This window comes from Onychostoma macrolepis, chromosome 06, assembly GCF_012432095.1.
Source record: "Onychostoma macrolepis isolate SWU-2019 chromosome 06, ASM1243209v1, whole genome shotgun sequence".
Taxonomy (NCBI): Eukaryota; Metazoa; Chordata; class Actinopteri; order Cypriniformes; family Cyprinidae; genus Onychostoma; species Onychostoma macrolepis.
In genome coordinates this window covers 9,855,928-9,871,740 of record NC_081160.1, presented here as the reverse complement: position 1 = coordinate 9,871,740, position 15,813 = coordinate 9,855,928, and the positions used below count along the sequence as shown (strand labels likewise).

The window sequence follows — 15,813 nt, the reverse complement described above, 5'->3', positions numbered from 1 at the left end:
TCCGTATTTAGCGACTTTATTTCCTTTTTTTTTTTTTACCGAAAACAAAACAAAACGAAAACAAAAACAATGACTTCAGATTTCACGTTTGAGGTTCTACTGTATATTATGTTGTAAAATAAAATGTGAATCGAAACCGTAAATTAATAATACTAATAATAATCATAATAGGACATCCCGAAGGAGCCCATAACTTGAAAGTGCGGATGTTCCCTTAAAGGACTACAAACATAATATCCATAAATTAAGATTAATTTACAGAATTTTTAAATAACTTGTTTTCTGTTTTAAAGATATTAATGCTAAAACTAAATTTATTATGTAACCCTTTTCGGTTTCAGATTTAATTATCATAAACGCTTTTAAATAATAATAATAATAAAAAAAAACAGAGCCCACCCTCATCACGTGGCCGGATGTATTTCGGCGGAGAAACAGGAAGCGTTACCGCAGGGAGAGCGAGCGAGGGAGGTGGAGTGGGGCGCTTGAATGAAACAGGCAGGCCGTGAAAACGCTGCCATCTCTCAAATCAGGACAGCACTGGCCACGGCTGGGGTACGATATGCGCTCGGCTTTCTTTAACAAAACCTGTCGCATCACCTGCGCTCTCTGCATGCCGCTACACACAGACATACACACGACCAGACGCGTAGGCTGTGTGTTAAACCTAGCGAACTGTCTACCAGCACAGCTTTAATGGCACAATAGGCGTATATTCGGAAAAAACTCCAAAAAATATTTGTAGATGGGCATCTCACTAGGCTTTGCAACACAGCCATAGCCTCCCATTATCACCCGTGATCAAACCACCACTACTGTCTGTCGTTCATATAAATGCTCATACTGGGCTGGTGTGGATGTGAAGCTGGTGCTGGTGCTGGTGCTTAAAAGAGGAATTAAGTGTTGATTCTTCTTGGTATGGTTTTGCTAGCGTAGTCTTTGGCTGGTTTGACAGAAATGTATCTCGCATACAACTTTGTATTACTAAAAATAAATACATTTTGCGGTTTGAAGAGGAACGGGACAGGTCTGTAATGAACCTATGTGTAATACAAACCACAGGTTGATAGACACCTGTTCTTATGCTTGAATGTCAGAGCTGTGATTTATTGCTTTAGAATATGCTAAATTATACCTGTAAGTGACACTAATTAGCCATTTTGCGTTTCTGTTTACAGTATTGTTCATATTTGTTGTCAGTGCATGTCTGACCTGAAGGTTTTTTTGTTTGTTTGTTTTCTCTCTCTTGCGCATTTTGACAAAAGAGAAGAACAGAAACAAAATCCTTTAGTTTCGACTTGCACTGACAACAAACGTGAACTATATTATAAAGCATATTATAAAGACATAACAAAAGCTGAAATAATAATAGCAAAATGTTTAGTTTAGACTTGTACAGCAAGACCGAAAAGGACATGTTCATTATATTGTTTGCATTCTTTATAATGTCTATATTATTATTATTATTTTGATCATAATGTCTGTATAATGTGCTTTGTAGCACAGATTTGCACACATTTGTTGTCAGTGTGTCTAAACTGAAGGGTTTGTTTCTGTTTTCTCTGTCTTGCCACATCTACAACAAGAGAGAGAAAATGGAAACAAAACCTTTAGTTTAGCTTGCACTGACCACAAAATATAAGCAATTTTAGAAAGCACTTATTACTGTTATTTAAATTTATTATTATAAACCTTTAATTTAGACTTGTACAGCAAAACAGAGAAACTCTTTACTTTTAGCATCTTTTGTCTTTTTAACATGTGTTTTTTTATTATTACTATTATTAGAATTAATGATAAAATTTCTTTATAATATTCTTTGTAATATTGCTCATACTAGTCTAAGTTTAGACTTGCACTGACATTGCCATTGCCGATCTAAACTTGGACTTTGTTTCTGTTTTCTTTCTCTCTGTAGATGTGGGTGGCATCATGAGCGTGAAAGCTTTTGAGCTGGTTCCCGCCGTGGAGCGGGAGCAAGTGATGGGAGAGAAGGTGCGAATAAACATCGAATGCATAGAGTGCTGCGGCAAACACCTGTACCTTGGCACCAATGACTGCTTCATCCATCACTTCCTACTAGAGGAGCACACTACAGCCAAAGGTAAGCTGGCCTATAATGCCCAGAAGCTCCTCCACAAATACCTGGGCCTGAAGAAGCCAGTGGCGGAGCTGAAGGCTGCATCTGCTTTGGAACGTCTAATTGTCCTCTGTGACTCAACCATCATTGTTGTGGACATGGTTACTCTGGAGCCTGTGCCCACCGGAGGAACAAAGCTCAAAGGTGTGACTGCGTTTTGCATCAACGAGAATCCAGTGACGGGGGACGCGTTCTGTGTGGAAATGGCAGTGGTTTTGGCACGCAGACGGGCCGTCCAGATCTGTACGGTCCATGAGGACAGAGTGCAGATGTTAAAGGAAGTGACCACACAAGAGCAGCCCTGTGCCCTGAGCCTGGACGGGTACAATATCTGTCTAGCCCTGTCCACGCAGTATATGATTCTCAACTATAGCACAGGAGCCTCTCAGGACCTGTTTCCTTACGACTGTGAAGAAAGGAAACCCATTGTGAAGAGGATTGGCCGGGAAGAGTTTCTCCTGGCTGCTCCAGGCGGGCTTGGTGAGTTAAATGACCAAAAATGGCATTGATCAGTACGTATACATCGACCTATTCACGTTTTAATATAAGCTTGCGCCAGCATGAGGCTTTTGTTTTCCTTATTGAAACATTTCAGTCATCACCAGTGATATTTAGAGGATCTTCACTGGAAGTGAGAAGTCAAAACTAACTTTTATGGTTTAGGAGATATTAACATAAATTAAAATATGTGCATGAATAAATATAACATTTCATTCTGAAATATGTTTATAGTAAAAAATAGATTCTGCTATCAGTGGAGTGCAGCAGTGATGACTTTTGCTGTAGGAAATTAAGTTTATGATTCTTAACATCATGATAGTCTTTACAAATAAACACAACTTTTATTTTTAAACCTAAAAATAATCACCTGAAGTAAAAAGCTACATGTAAGCTATAAACAAACTACACCATGGTCACATGACTAACATCACTACCATTAAGCTTCCGACAACTCCTTCAGTCTCTATTAAAAAAAAAAAATTCAAAATCCCAGACGGTTTGAGTTAGAATTGTTTGCAAGAGTGTGATTAGTGAGTAGATGAGTTTACCTGTTTTACATGATGTCCTTCACTTAGCCACTTGTTAGCAACCGGCTTTTGCAAGACAAGTACTGATTTAGTTAATGTTGAAGAATAAAACATGAAAAGATCTTGTGCTTATGTTAACCACAGACCTTATTTCAGGCTTTCAACCAAAAACCCATTTAAAACCCCAGTGACTTCAGAATAATGGAACCATATATGTGAAGTGGTTGTGGCCTACAAAAATGTCACCCCTGCAAGAGATGCAAGCCAATTACTTTTTTCTCCCCCTTTTGGACTTTGGAAGATAGTGTTCGTGGTGTAAATTCTCAGTGAGAATCCCTTTATATTCGCACTAGTGCATTTAAGAAGGAAATGCCTGAGGACTCTGTATCATGAATTGTTTTCTATGGCGAATACATCTGTTATTTGTTTGTCTGTCGTTTTTATTCTAACTTTAGCCGCACCCCACCTAAGATATGAATCTGTCTTCTCGGCTATGACTGTCGTCATGGCAATCATTCATGATGAGTCATGCATCTCTGTATCTTTATCTCTTAGGGATGTTTGCTAACGCGGAGGGCATATCTCAGCGTGCTCCGGTGAGCTGGTCAGAGAGCGTGATTGCGGCGGCTGTGTGTTTCCCGTATGTGGTCGCTCTGGATGAAGGCTTTGTGACAGTTCACAGCATGTTGGACCAGCAGCTCAAACAGACGCTGTCGTTCAGAGATGGACACCTTTTACAGGATTTTGAAGGTAAGAGTGCTGTCCCATACATTTAGCATTTATTTCATCCTTAAACTGTATTAATTGTTGGTACTGGTGACATTTAGGCGCAGTGTACCTATTTGGCATGTAGTCCGTCATGAAAATATGTCTTTCCGGCATTCCAGAGTCAGAAAAGATTTATTCACAATTAGATTGGACCTACATTAGAAACATAAGGCAGGACAGGATATTGATAGAATGTGTTTTCAATTACATCAAGTTAAATGTGGGGGTCTGCTCTATTTATTGCATTATTCACATTCACAGTCAAGCAAGTCACGCTCTCTGCATTCTTTGAGGTGAAAACTATAACTTCTCTCTGATGATGTATACAGAACGTCTCCAATTATTTCTTTAGTTGGGCTTCGACTCAGATTTTACCTGTACCTGTAGTTACAAGTGATCATTATTCATTATCTTAAAAGTTTAAAACCAATATCTGACATTCAACATAACTATGGCTAGATATCTTGCTTGTCGAGCAAGAAAAAGGCCTTTATGTTTTTAAATCCTTTGTTGTCGCCATCTTCAGAAAGCAGTCCATTATATTGAGACAAATTGTATTACGGGCTCTGTGACTTTCTTTTTTTGCTGTTAACTCTTCTCTGAATGAGGTTTCTTTGTTTTAACAATGGACGGTTCCTCAGATGGTTGCCTTTTTGAAAGGTCCATTGTGTGAATAATGTTGCTCATTAGTTATGGCACAAGCTGTCAGAACTAATAAATTGGCAACCTCACGGCATACGCACTGTATTAAAAACAAACTATCATACTGCATCTTTAAGTGTATTCCACAAAACAAAATAACAGTTCACACAAATGTACTGTTCCAAAAAATGTCATTTAGCGTCAATGGGGAAAAAAACACAACAAACAATGTTTATGAACATTGTATTAAAAAAAAAAAATGCAGTGGACATGTGAACAGAACAGAACTATATATCTACCTTTTCTTTTTCTAAATACACATTCACCTAATACATTCACAGATTATTGTAAAACTACCAAATGTCGAATCATACTGTTTTTATTGCATCGGTCTAAATTATTTGCAAAATAGACTGTTATTCTCAATCCCAGGTGTCATTGCACTGATTCAGTCAGACAACTAATTTCCAAACTGAATCAGCTCATATGATCAACTCACTTGGTGAATCACGGGTTATGAACAAAAATGTATTCCTGAAGATTTACTAAGATAGCACTGAAGATAGTCCAGCAAGGACTGAAACATTTTTTTGTGTGTGCACTTTAGTTTTTGTTGTCACCCTCATGTAAATCTTGTGCATGTGCATCTTGAACTTTGCATTTTGTTTGGTGTGCGGATTTTTTGCCTATGATTTAAAGATTCAAATTTGGAAGGCTAGTATAATCTAAATCATTGTGACTGATTGTTTATATAATATGTAGTTAACTTATCCACAACTGAGTTTCAGAAGAAAATGATCAAAAACCTGTAGGAAACAGTGTAGAAACAGCGTAAATGGCACTGATTTAAACATTTCTATATATATATTAAGATCTCAGGTGTCTTAGTTGGTATTCCTTCAGATTGCTAGTGCTGCAGTCTAGTGTTTTACAAGTATTGATTTCTCTGAAGTGCTGAGGTAAATTTCCCTACAAAGCAGCAAGGAAATTTTCTCCTGTCAAGTCTTGCTAAAGCTCGATAGGGCTTGAATCAGGATGAAGAAAACCAGACTCATTCACATTTAATAAAGCAAGCAGTGCATAGAATGTAGTGAAGGCAATTTACTCTGGAGCTCCTGATGTAATGTGTTATGACAAGCTCAGATCAGGTCAGTTGCCATACGTCTTGCGTCAAAAACTCATTATTGTGCCAATCACAAGCTTGATTATTTTTCAGTTGATAAATAATGTACGACCACCGGCACTCACACATCCTCATGTCTTATCAATGTGCTGTACTTTATGCTAGAGCATTTGTTTTCATAAATGTGGCTTGTAGTGAAATTGGTGTTTTATGTAAACACCTGTCGTCTCTTTCATATCACTCAAATGGTCCTCAATGCTTTGAACTTTAGGTACATCAACTACAGCATTCAAGTAATGCAGGGCTCAAAGTTCGGATGATAATCAGCTAATGAATGTCTTTTTGTGTCCACTTTATAAAGAACCTTTAAATTCTTTATTTCTGACGCCCTCTCTCAGGTAAGGTGGTGTTGGCCTCTTCAAAAGCGGTGTTTATACTGGTTCCTCTCCCTCTGGAGCGTCAGATCCAAGACCTGTTGGCAAGCCATCGAGTCGAAGAAGCCCTGACCCTCACCGAGGCGGCACAGAGAAACATTCCCAAAGAAAAATATCAGGTACACCAAACTGATCTGGCAAACCGTTGAAGAAACAAGAGTGTTTTTCTCAATTGGGGAAATGATTTTAATTGACGATTTTCTCTTTTTATGTTGTAGATATTGCACAAAAGAATTCTCCAACAAGCAGGATTCATCCAATTTGGCCAGCTTCAGTTTTTAGAAGCAAAAGAGCATTTTAGGTGAAGTGTATCATTTTCTCATGTAATTAATACTGTTAATTGCCGCTTAGACCCAGATGTTTCAGAGGATGACTGAATGGAGTTAATTAACTTCTTGGCTAATTGCTTCTTATCCCTCTGTTCACCTGACCCTAATCGCCATATGCTAATGGTTGGAGAACAGTAACTTGTCTAACAGCTGAATAAATGGCCGACATAAATATCAGTGGATCAACCATGTTGAATTCTGCATGTATTTTAAGCTTCTACATCTATCATACAGCAATAACTAGTAATTGATTTAAATCACTGATTGCTTATACTACTGTAATATTCCACTTAGATGGCATGGAGAAGGTGCATCTAGAATGATTTACTGTATAAGAACATGGCCTTCATTAAAACTTGGAATAGAATTGGGCAAATGGTCAGTTTCCACCCATGTTATTATAGTATTATTAATTGGTATTTACTCATTTAAAATTTTTTTTAATTTTTAGTATTTTTTGTGCTTTTGTCAGTTTTGTTTATTTATTTTGTTGTAATAATCATTTCAGTACTACTTGCAGTACTACAATTTCATTTCTTCTAAATTAAGTATTTCAGTTAATATTTGTTTTATTTCAGCTTTGTTTCAACTAATGGAAATTATTACTAGTTGTTTTAGTTTTAATTAACATTAACAACAGTTTTCTTTTAAATTAAATTATTTATATTTTATTATTTAAATTTAATTTGACCGTTTTTTTTACATTTTTAATGAAAAAATGCTAAAGATAAACGGTTAATTTTAATATTTAAATAATAAAATAGCAAAATAAATCTAAAAAAAATAATAACTTATAATAATAATAATAATAATAATACACCAATTTATATCAGACCCTTTAAAAATGTTTTTATTTATTTATTTTTTTAATTTAAATTAAATCTTTTTCTGATGCCCATTTTAGGAAAGGACAGCTGGATGTACGGGAGCTGATCTCTCTTTATCCGCTGCTCCTTCCCGCCTCTTCCTCTTTCACACGTTGCCATCCACCACTTCATGAATTTGCTGACTTGAACCACCTGACACAAGGAGACCAGGAGAAGGTACAGCGCTTCAAACGTTTCCTCATTAGCTACCTGCACGAGGTGCGAAGCAGCGACAGCGCTAATGGTTTTCGTGAAGATGTAGATACTGCATTGCTGAAGCTCTACGCAGAGACCGGTCACGAGAGTCTTCTGGACTTGCTGGCCTCCGATAATGCCTGTGTCCTGGCAGACAGCGCACCCTGGCTGGAGAAGCATCACAAGTGGGTACTCGCTTTTATTTTTCCTTTGAGTAGCTATTGATCAGAAGAATCCGTCCAGTATTGACAGTTTATATTTGCAAGAAAACTAAAGACGATGTCTTTAGCCTTTGCTAGGTATCACGTGCTGTAGTATTTTGGTTGGTGTCTCATAAACCATCATGATGCATTAATCATCCATGCCCTGTGTCCTTTTATTCACTGCAGTTACCATGGCAGCACATGAATTAAAGCTTTAATAAATGTCAGTGTTTGATGATGGTTAAATAACTTTTGCTTGCATTAACAAATCTGACTGTTAATGTTTTCTCTCTCTGTTCAGGTATTTTGCTCTTGGGCTTCTGTATCACTACAATGGTCAGGATTCTGCTGCTTTACAGGTGAGATCTGATTGCTGATGTGCTGTGATTGTGGTGACAGATTAGTCTAAGTTTACTGCCAGTGTTAAAGGGATAGTTTACCCAAAAAATAAAATTTTGTCATTAATAATTACTCACTCTCATGTCGATCCAAACCTGTTAGACCTTCGTTCATCTTCAGAACAAATCATCAGAGCAGAGATATTTTTGATGAAATCCGAGAGCTTTCTGACCCTGCATAGACAGCAACGCAACTACCACGTTCAAGGCCCAGTTAGTAAGGGCATCGTTAAAATAGTTTGTGACATCAGTGGTTCAACCGTAGTTTTGTGAAGTTACAAGAATACTTTTTGTGTGCAAAGAAAAAATGTCTTTATTCAACAATTTCTTCTCTTCCATGTCAGCAGCTGGCATTGTGACGTAGAACCAGAGGCATCATGCCCATTCAAAGTGATTTTTGAGCCAAGTGGATTTTGAATGCAGCTTCCAAAAGACAAAAAATAGCCGAATAATATTTTCTATATTTGATACAATCACACCAGCTTGATTAAATCGTTCAGCGCGTCATATCATCAGCTGCGAAATTGAAATCTGCGTTCGCTGAGCCAGAGACAGGCACGTTTTTACAGCACTGCGCATTATAACCAATCACACACGATGCTGTTGAGCTTATGAATGCCATGGCCAACTCTAGACTGTCAGTGAAAATGTTCTTTGCTCTCTTTCTGTACAATGAAAGTGTTATAAGTAGCCTAATTTACAATGTTTTTATTCATATTAACTTTCAATGTTAAATTCACATTAAATATAAAGTCGGTCGTCAAAACTCTTATGGCATGACGCCCATATCTGTTACTTAAGTAGGTTTTTATGCATAGTTAATAGATTACATTTTATTAGGTTACTTTGACCATTGCCCACCTTAGATCAACTAACATAATCCATAAAGGTGAGAATCACGATATTTCGTGATATAGTTAATGCGTTTGGGAATGTTTTGAATAAAAAGGAAAAAATAAAATAAAACATAAGAACATAAGTGCTATTGTGGCTGCTGTGTGTCACATGACGGTCTTAGGGGTTTGGAATGACATGAGGGTGAGTAATCAATGACAGAATTTTCATTTTCATCTCTTTAAATACTATTTAATGTCATCATATATGACCTGACATCATACGTGGCATGCTGTTGATTACTATGGAATTTTTTTTAAATTTTTTTTTTTATAGTTCCTTAGTGTCACATGATCCAGCATTCTAATATGCTTATTTGATCTAAACTCAAAACTTTTTTTATAGTTATCAATTTTGAAACCATTTGTGCTGCTTGTTTATATTTTTTGTGGAAACCATGATGCAACAGCATTTATTTGGAATAAAAATCTTTTGTAACATTATAAATGTTTTTACTGTCACTTTTGATAAATTGAACGCATCTTCACTGAATAACAGCATTCATTTCTTTAAAAAATACAATAACATTTTCACTTTTTAAAATCACTTTTGCTTTGTTCACTTAAATTCACACACTTAAAATGCAGAAATTGTGCACTGTTCATTTGATTTTTTTCTGTAAATTTTGTAACTCGGTGTAGTAACCACTTCTGTAATCAGCAAATCTGATATCTCATTTTAAGCAAGATGCCGTTTTATTTTAATAACTTCACAGTTGGATACACTCTCAGTTAATGGATGTCTAAGAGCATTTTTTGGTCCTGTCCTGTTATAGATGTGGGTAAAGATTGTCAATGGCGATCTTCAGGACTCAACACGACCAGATCTGTTTGAATATGTTGTGGATTTTCTTAGTTTTTGCTCCAACCTTGATCTTGTGTGGCGGCATGCAGACTGGGCACTACAAAAGGATCAAAAGGTTTGGACTTTATATTATCGTTTACCCACAGAATAGTCATTGGGATGTAATTGAATAGCTCACTTTATCTTTTAAATACAGATTGGTGTGCAGATCTTCACCAAACGGTTTACCTCAGAGGAGAAGACGGGCCAGTTAAACCCAGATGACGTGATCACGTATTTGCAGAAGCACAGTCAAGCCCTTCTGCTCTACCTGGAACACCTTGTTCTAGAGAAGAGACTGCAGGTAAATCATCACTGTACCAAAACATTTTTAATTCTTTAGTCCAGCGCTGTACCTATGCTAAAAGTTTCCCTACACTTTGTGTGTTGTGTCTCTGTTGTTCCAGAAAGAGAAGTATCACACACATCTAGCTGTGCTGTATGCAGGCAGAGTGCTGGGGCTGATCTCACGACCGTCAGCCACTGATGACCAGCTGTCTGCTGCCCGCCAGAAACTGCAACGGTTACTGAAAGAGTCTAATCTGTGCAGGGTCCAGTTGCTACTTGGTAAGTACTACTACTTACTCCTTGTGTCAGTAAGTAGTACAGACAAGTGTGCCTGTGTCTGTTCTCCAATAGACATTAGGTTTTTATTTTAATGTCAGACACACTGACCATTTGGTTGCAGTTACTTAATTGTCTCCTTAGGAAAAGAACATCAACAGCAGAGTTGAACAGATCGCTAGTGGTCTTCTCATTGCAGAGTGCTTTGGTTTACAGTATTATATGTATTTTGGGAACACAGTGTCTACTAGATTCACACTAGACGGTTTCCCCATTTGTAAAAATCGCATTCTGGAGGGCACCAAATAAAGGGACAGGGGCTCGAGCCTCTTTAAAGCAGAGGTTTACAACATTATGCTAGATTTCACTAGAATTTTCCATCAAAATAACACATGAAAGTTAAGACAAATATTTTAATATTGTAATATTGCATTTTAAAAATGCTCCGTTATTTTTCATTTGTTGTTTCTTTTTTACAGTACAATAGTGATACTCAGGCAGAAATTAATTGGTTATTAGTCTTGACAGAAATTAATGAAAACTATCATTTTAATAAAAAATAAGAAAAATATATAAGAATTTTTTATTTTTATTTTTTTGTCCAAGTTGTAGCCATAAGAGATTTTTTTTATGACATAACGGTAACACTTTAGTATAGGGACCAATTCTCACTATTAACTATTTGCTTATTAGCATGACCATATATATTCCCCATCCCTTACCCAATACCTAAACTTAACAACTACCTTACTATTAATAAGCAGCAAAATTAGGAGTTTGAGGCAAAAGTCTTAATTAATGCTTTATTCATAGCGAGAATTGGACCTTTAAAAAAAAGTGTGACCTAAATAACATTATTCATCATAATTCATATTCAAATTCCAATCGCAATGTACACTCACCGGCCACTTCATTAGGTACACCTGTTCAACTACTACTGCTGAAATTCAAATTGAGCATCAGAATGGTGAAGAAGGGTCATTTAAGTGACTTTAAAAGTGACATGGACAGGCTGATCTGAGTATTTCAAAAACTACTAATCTGCTAGGCTTTTCAGACGCAACCGTCTCAAGGGTTTAAAGAGAATCTGAATTCAAAAGGTCGTCCAATCTGGTACTAGCAAGGTGTACCTGATAAAGTGGCCAGAGGTGTAAAGAGCTGTAATATGGTTTCAGTGTCATCTGCTTGTATGCTTGTAGGTAAAATTCAGGACTCTGAGCTGCTGCTGCTTGAGCGAGCTACACTACATGGGAAGTTAGAGGAACATGACAAGGCCTTGCACATTCTAGTGCACCAGCTCAAAGACTCTGCTGCAGCTGAGGAATACTGCTCTTGGGCCTCTGCGTCTCATGACCAGTCCTACCGTCAGAACCTTTTCCACCAACTCTTGAGTGTTTACTTGGACCCGGATGTACCGGGAGGGGCACAAACAGTAGCTGCTGTTGACTTGCTTAACCGGAACGCTGAGGTGTTTGATGCAGTGCGTGTGTTAAAGCTCCTCCCAGAGGAGTGGTCTCTACCGTTACTCCGTCCTTTTCTGTGCGGGGCCCTGAGGGCCAGTGTGCATGCACGGTGCACCTCCCAGGTTGCAGTGGGGCTGGCCAGAGCACAAAATCTCCAGCTTCAGCATGACAGGGTGAGTTCTCATGATTTATGTTTTTATTTTCAATGTCAGCACAGAGTCAAGTCACATGGTGCTCAGTCTATTCATTTAATCAAGATCAGAAATCAGAATCGAAATTTATTTTAATGTCTTAAGGGGGATAAAACTGTCCAGATATCATAATGAAAGCACAGGTTCTTGAAAGGGAAACTGAATTGAGTAGTTTTTTTCTTGTATTACTATTTCTTAGAAAAACACACAAACAAAACTGCTTGACTATTCATTAATATTTGGAAAAACTTTTGTATGAAAAAGTCATATGGGTGTAGAAGTTGATAATAAAAATTCAGATATCTTGACTTTTAATGACAAGGCATGGTTAGTTTAGATAGTAAAAAAGAAAAAAAAGTCATGCAGTGCAGCTCCCCCAAAATTATTAAAAAATTAATAATTCATGATATTTGAAAAAAAAAGTACCATATTTAAATATTTTTAAAACTGAGAATGACTGTGATGTGTAGTGTAGCATGTAAACTTTTTTTTAGCATTAACTAACCTTCAAAAGTAAAAAAATATATATATTTTAATGCTTGTTTAAAAACAAATGAAAGTCTATTATGCTTATAAAGACTGAATTTATTTGATCAAGAATGAAAACTTTTTGTAAAATATATATTTACAATTTAAAATGATTTTTTTTTTGTTTTTAATACTTTAAAATTTAATTTTATTCTGTGACACAAAACTGAATTTTCAGCAGTCATTTCTCCAGTCTTTAGTGTCAAATTTGCTGATTTTGTGCTCATAAAAACATTTTTTACTAATTAGCAATGATGAAAACAGTTATGTTGCCTAATATTTTTGTGGAAACGGATATTTTTTCAATATTTTATTTTTGATGAATAGGAAGTTCAAAAGAACAGCATTTATTAGAAATAGAAAAACATTTGACTATTTAAAAAAAAAAAAAAAAAGATTTTCAAACCAAAATCTCTATAATATAGTTTTTTAAAAGTGTTCCTTTCCTTTTATAATTGAACATACTTGCAGTAAATGTGATTGACCCACTAACCACTGCGTTCTGTGTTGCGTAGCTGAAGTATCGAGGCGGCCCGATATTAGTGTCTGAAAAGAAAGGATGCCAGCTGTGCCACAATACCTTTAGCGAGCCAGACTGCGCCTGCTTGCCCGGCGGAAGGCCTGTCCACATTCACTGTGTCGCCAAGAAAGCCCTGAACTTACCAGTAGAGCGGCAACACGAAAACACCCATCGCAGCAACCACACATGAAGCTGATGAGTACCATGGGGCAGTCGACACATGCTGGCGTTGCACCTGTACTGCACACACGGGGAGAAGGCTGAGTGCATAGGGCAGCCGTTCAGAGCCCACGCCAGAGCACTTGGTGCGACCAGGACCTGCAAATGAGTGTGTGGATGTCTGAAATACTATTTATTCCATAAGCCCTCTGTGTGCACACACAACACTGACAATGAATATGAGAATATTTTAATGAACATCAAACAAAAACTCTAAAGAAATCCTGACATTGTCTTTTGGTTGATCTTTTTAGCATCGCCTTATGATGACTGGTCCAGTGGCTATCTTTGCTTTTAAATGGATAGTGTCCATAATAACTATTGTTTGCAAACTGTTTGGGGTCTGAATACTAGTGTCTTGACTGTTCTCTGTGAGCAGAATTATCAAAAATGAGTGTATGTGATTAAGCTTGTCAATAGTTTTCATTAAACAAACAAAACACCAAAGTTACTTGCTCTGTTCTCAGAGAGTGACAAGTTATAGCCTTAAGTGATTACGTCATGATTAATTTAATATAAGGGTGCAATGCTCAAAAAAGAAATTATTTTCATAATTTCATTGAGTATGGTTTGTGGTCATCATAGCTATTTTAAACCATTTAATAGAGATAAAAATAACAGATTTTCCATGTTCATTTATAGTCTTATCTGGAAAACCTTCAAAGTTACATCATAGTGTTATGTATGATTCTTCAATGAAAGTCTGATATTCTTGTCTCTCTCCCTCCTTTCCACGTCAGAAGGTTAATTTGGCTTGATATTTCCATCTGAAGTCAAGTTTCAGTGATATTTAGTCAAATTGTAGCCATATCAAACAAACCAATGGACTCAGGCTGTGCTGTGTTTGTGAACGTTATAACTAAATGCTTTACGTTATAAGTAAACGTTATAACTAAAGTGCATATATTACATCCAACTGTTTGTTTCTCATATGCATGTGTGGTGATATGGACATGAGTTCTCATGTCTTAAGAATGCTATGCTGTGATTTTAATGATCAAAAAATATCTTAAAATGCTAAATTACATGTGATGTTTAGGGACGCACGGTAGCAAACAGCTGCGGGAGGTTTTGCCTGAGAATGATCTATAACCTCATATCTGAATAAGTATTTGAAAAGTGTTTTGTCTGAAAGTGGAGTAAGTTAAGAGTGAAAGATGGGGGAAAAGCACAGAATAAACACTGCCTACTTAATAAATGCTTAAAATGACATCGGCTATGACAAGGGAAAGGAGTTGCCTTGAGATATTTTTACAGAAACGGTTTAACACGTAATACTGGTAACTGGCTACAAGGAAGATGGTAAATTCTATTAAAAATGTAAAACTACTTTGGGTATCGTACACAATGCCTGTGTAGTAAAGTGTATGTGCGCTACTGGGTCTTTGCTTTGATTTGCTGATGCATTTTTCCTGGAAAAAAGATCCATTCGTCATGTGTGCAACCAAACGTTCCTCCCCCTTTACTGTCTAAAGAAGAGAGACTTTTCAGCTTGAGCAGTTATAAATGGAAGTCATCTATGTTGCTACATCTCTTTATATCCACTTAAAAAAGTATTTTATACATAGATACTGGAGTGTACATACTGTATTATTAACTGTTTGTTGCTTTGTAAATCGATGCCAGTGTGGGTGGAATGTACAGAATGTAAAGACGTCCATTTTAATAAACAAAACTATGCCTACATGAATGGAACACACGGTTTGGAATGTACTTCATTCTAATAGAAAAGAGCCGAGAGGGTCATTTAAAAGCCATTAGATGGAGGAAGACGATGAGGATAGTGGTGAAGGCAGGGGTCTTCAAGGTCATAGCAAGAAGCAGAGCAAGTCGTTTCGCCTGTATAAAGCTTTAGTTTCAGACAGGCCGCAAGCAGTCATGGCAATCACTAAAGCGCCAGTGATTCACAAACAATATAACGGAGGACAAAACACAATACAGTTTTTAATTATGTGCCCCAGATTTTTGAAATTGAGGTAAGCGCTTCTGCAAATTTTCTCTCAAAAGGTGAGTGTTTTTAAATGTGTAGGTAAACAATTAAATAAAACTAGCTCTGAAAATACTGAACTGTGCAGCTACTTATGAAATCAAATATAGTTTCCAAAAAGTCATAGTAAACGAAGTATAAAAAGGCCAATGTTACATTTTTAACATTCATGCTGCATAATTAACAGTGGTATGTACTAAAAATAACAGTAAATGTGTTCTATAATGCAAATAATTATATTTTACAAAAAAATATCTTTACAAAATATTTTATATTATAGCGTCCCCATTGTGCACTACGTAAATTTCTGAGGTGTGACATGTATAAACTGCCAGCAGAGTTACAATATTATTAAAATAAAAATCTAAAACCAGATAAATTAATAATTTTAACAACGCAAATTGAAAGTGAATTAATTTCAAAAACAGAGTATTGTCGCCCTCTTGTGGTAGAGCATTACACTCTAACCAATCTCACT

The 15,813-nt window shown here is 36.6% G+C and overlaps 1 protein-coding gene across 1 annotated transcript; it reads left to right on the top strand.

Moving 5' to 3' along the window:
- Positions 1 to 417: 417 nt before the first annotated feature.
- On the top strand, positions 418 to 15,058 carry tgfbrap1 (transforming growth factor, beta receptor associated protein 1). Its single transcript, XM_058778791.1, has 12 exons — positions 418 to 555; positions 1,919 to 2,620; positions 3,724 to 3,918; positions 6,100 to 6,254; positions 6,354 to 6,436; positions 7,369 to 7,710; positions 8,030 to 8,087; positions 9,796 to 9,939; positions 10,021 to 10,167; positions 10,271 to 10,430; positions 11,627 to 12,063; positions 13,125 to 15,058. Exons 2-12 carry the CDS (start codon positions 1,933 to 1,935, stop codon positions 13,317 to 13,319), a joined length of 2,604 nt encoding a protein of 867 aa, XP_058634774.1. The 5' UTR covers positions 418 to 555; positions 1,919 to 1,932; the 3' UTR covers positions 13,320 to 15,058.
- The last annotated feature ends 755 nt before the right edge of the window (positions 15,059 to 15,813 follow it).

What these genes read in the sequence shown, in the direction of transcription:
- tgfbrap1 (XM_058778791.1), top strand. Translation starts at nt 1,933, where the DNA reads ATGAGCGTGAAAGCTTTTGAGCTGGTTCCCGCCGTGGAGCGGGAGCAA. An exon ending in TGGCTGGAGAAGCATCACAA is followed by an intron (nt 7,711 to 8,029) that starts GTGGGTACTCGC and finishes CTCTCTGTTCAG; the next exon opens with GTATTTTGCTCTTGGGCTTC. An exon ending in CACTACAAAAGGATCAAAAG is followed by an intron (nt 9,940 to 10,020) that starts GTTTGGACTTTA and finishes TTTTAAATACAG; the next exon opens with ATTGGTGTGCAGATCTTCAC.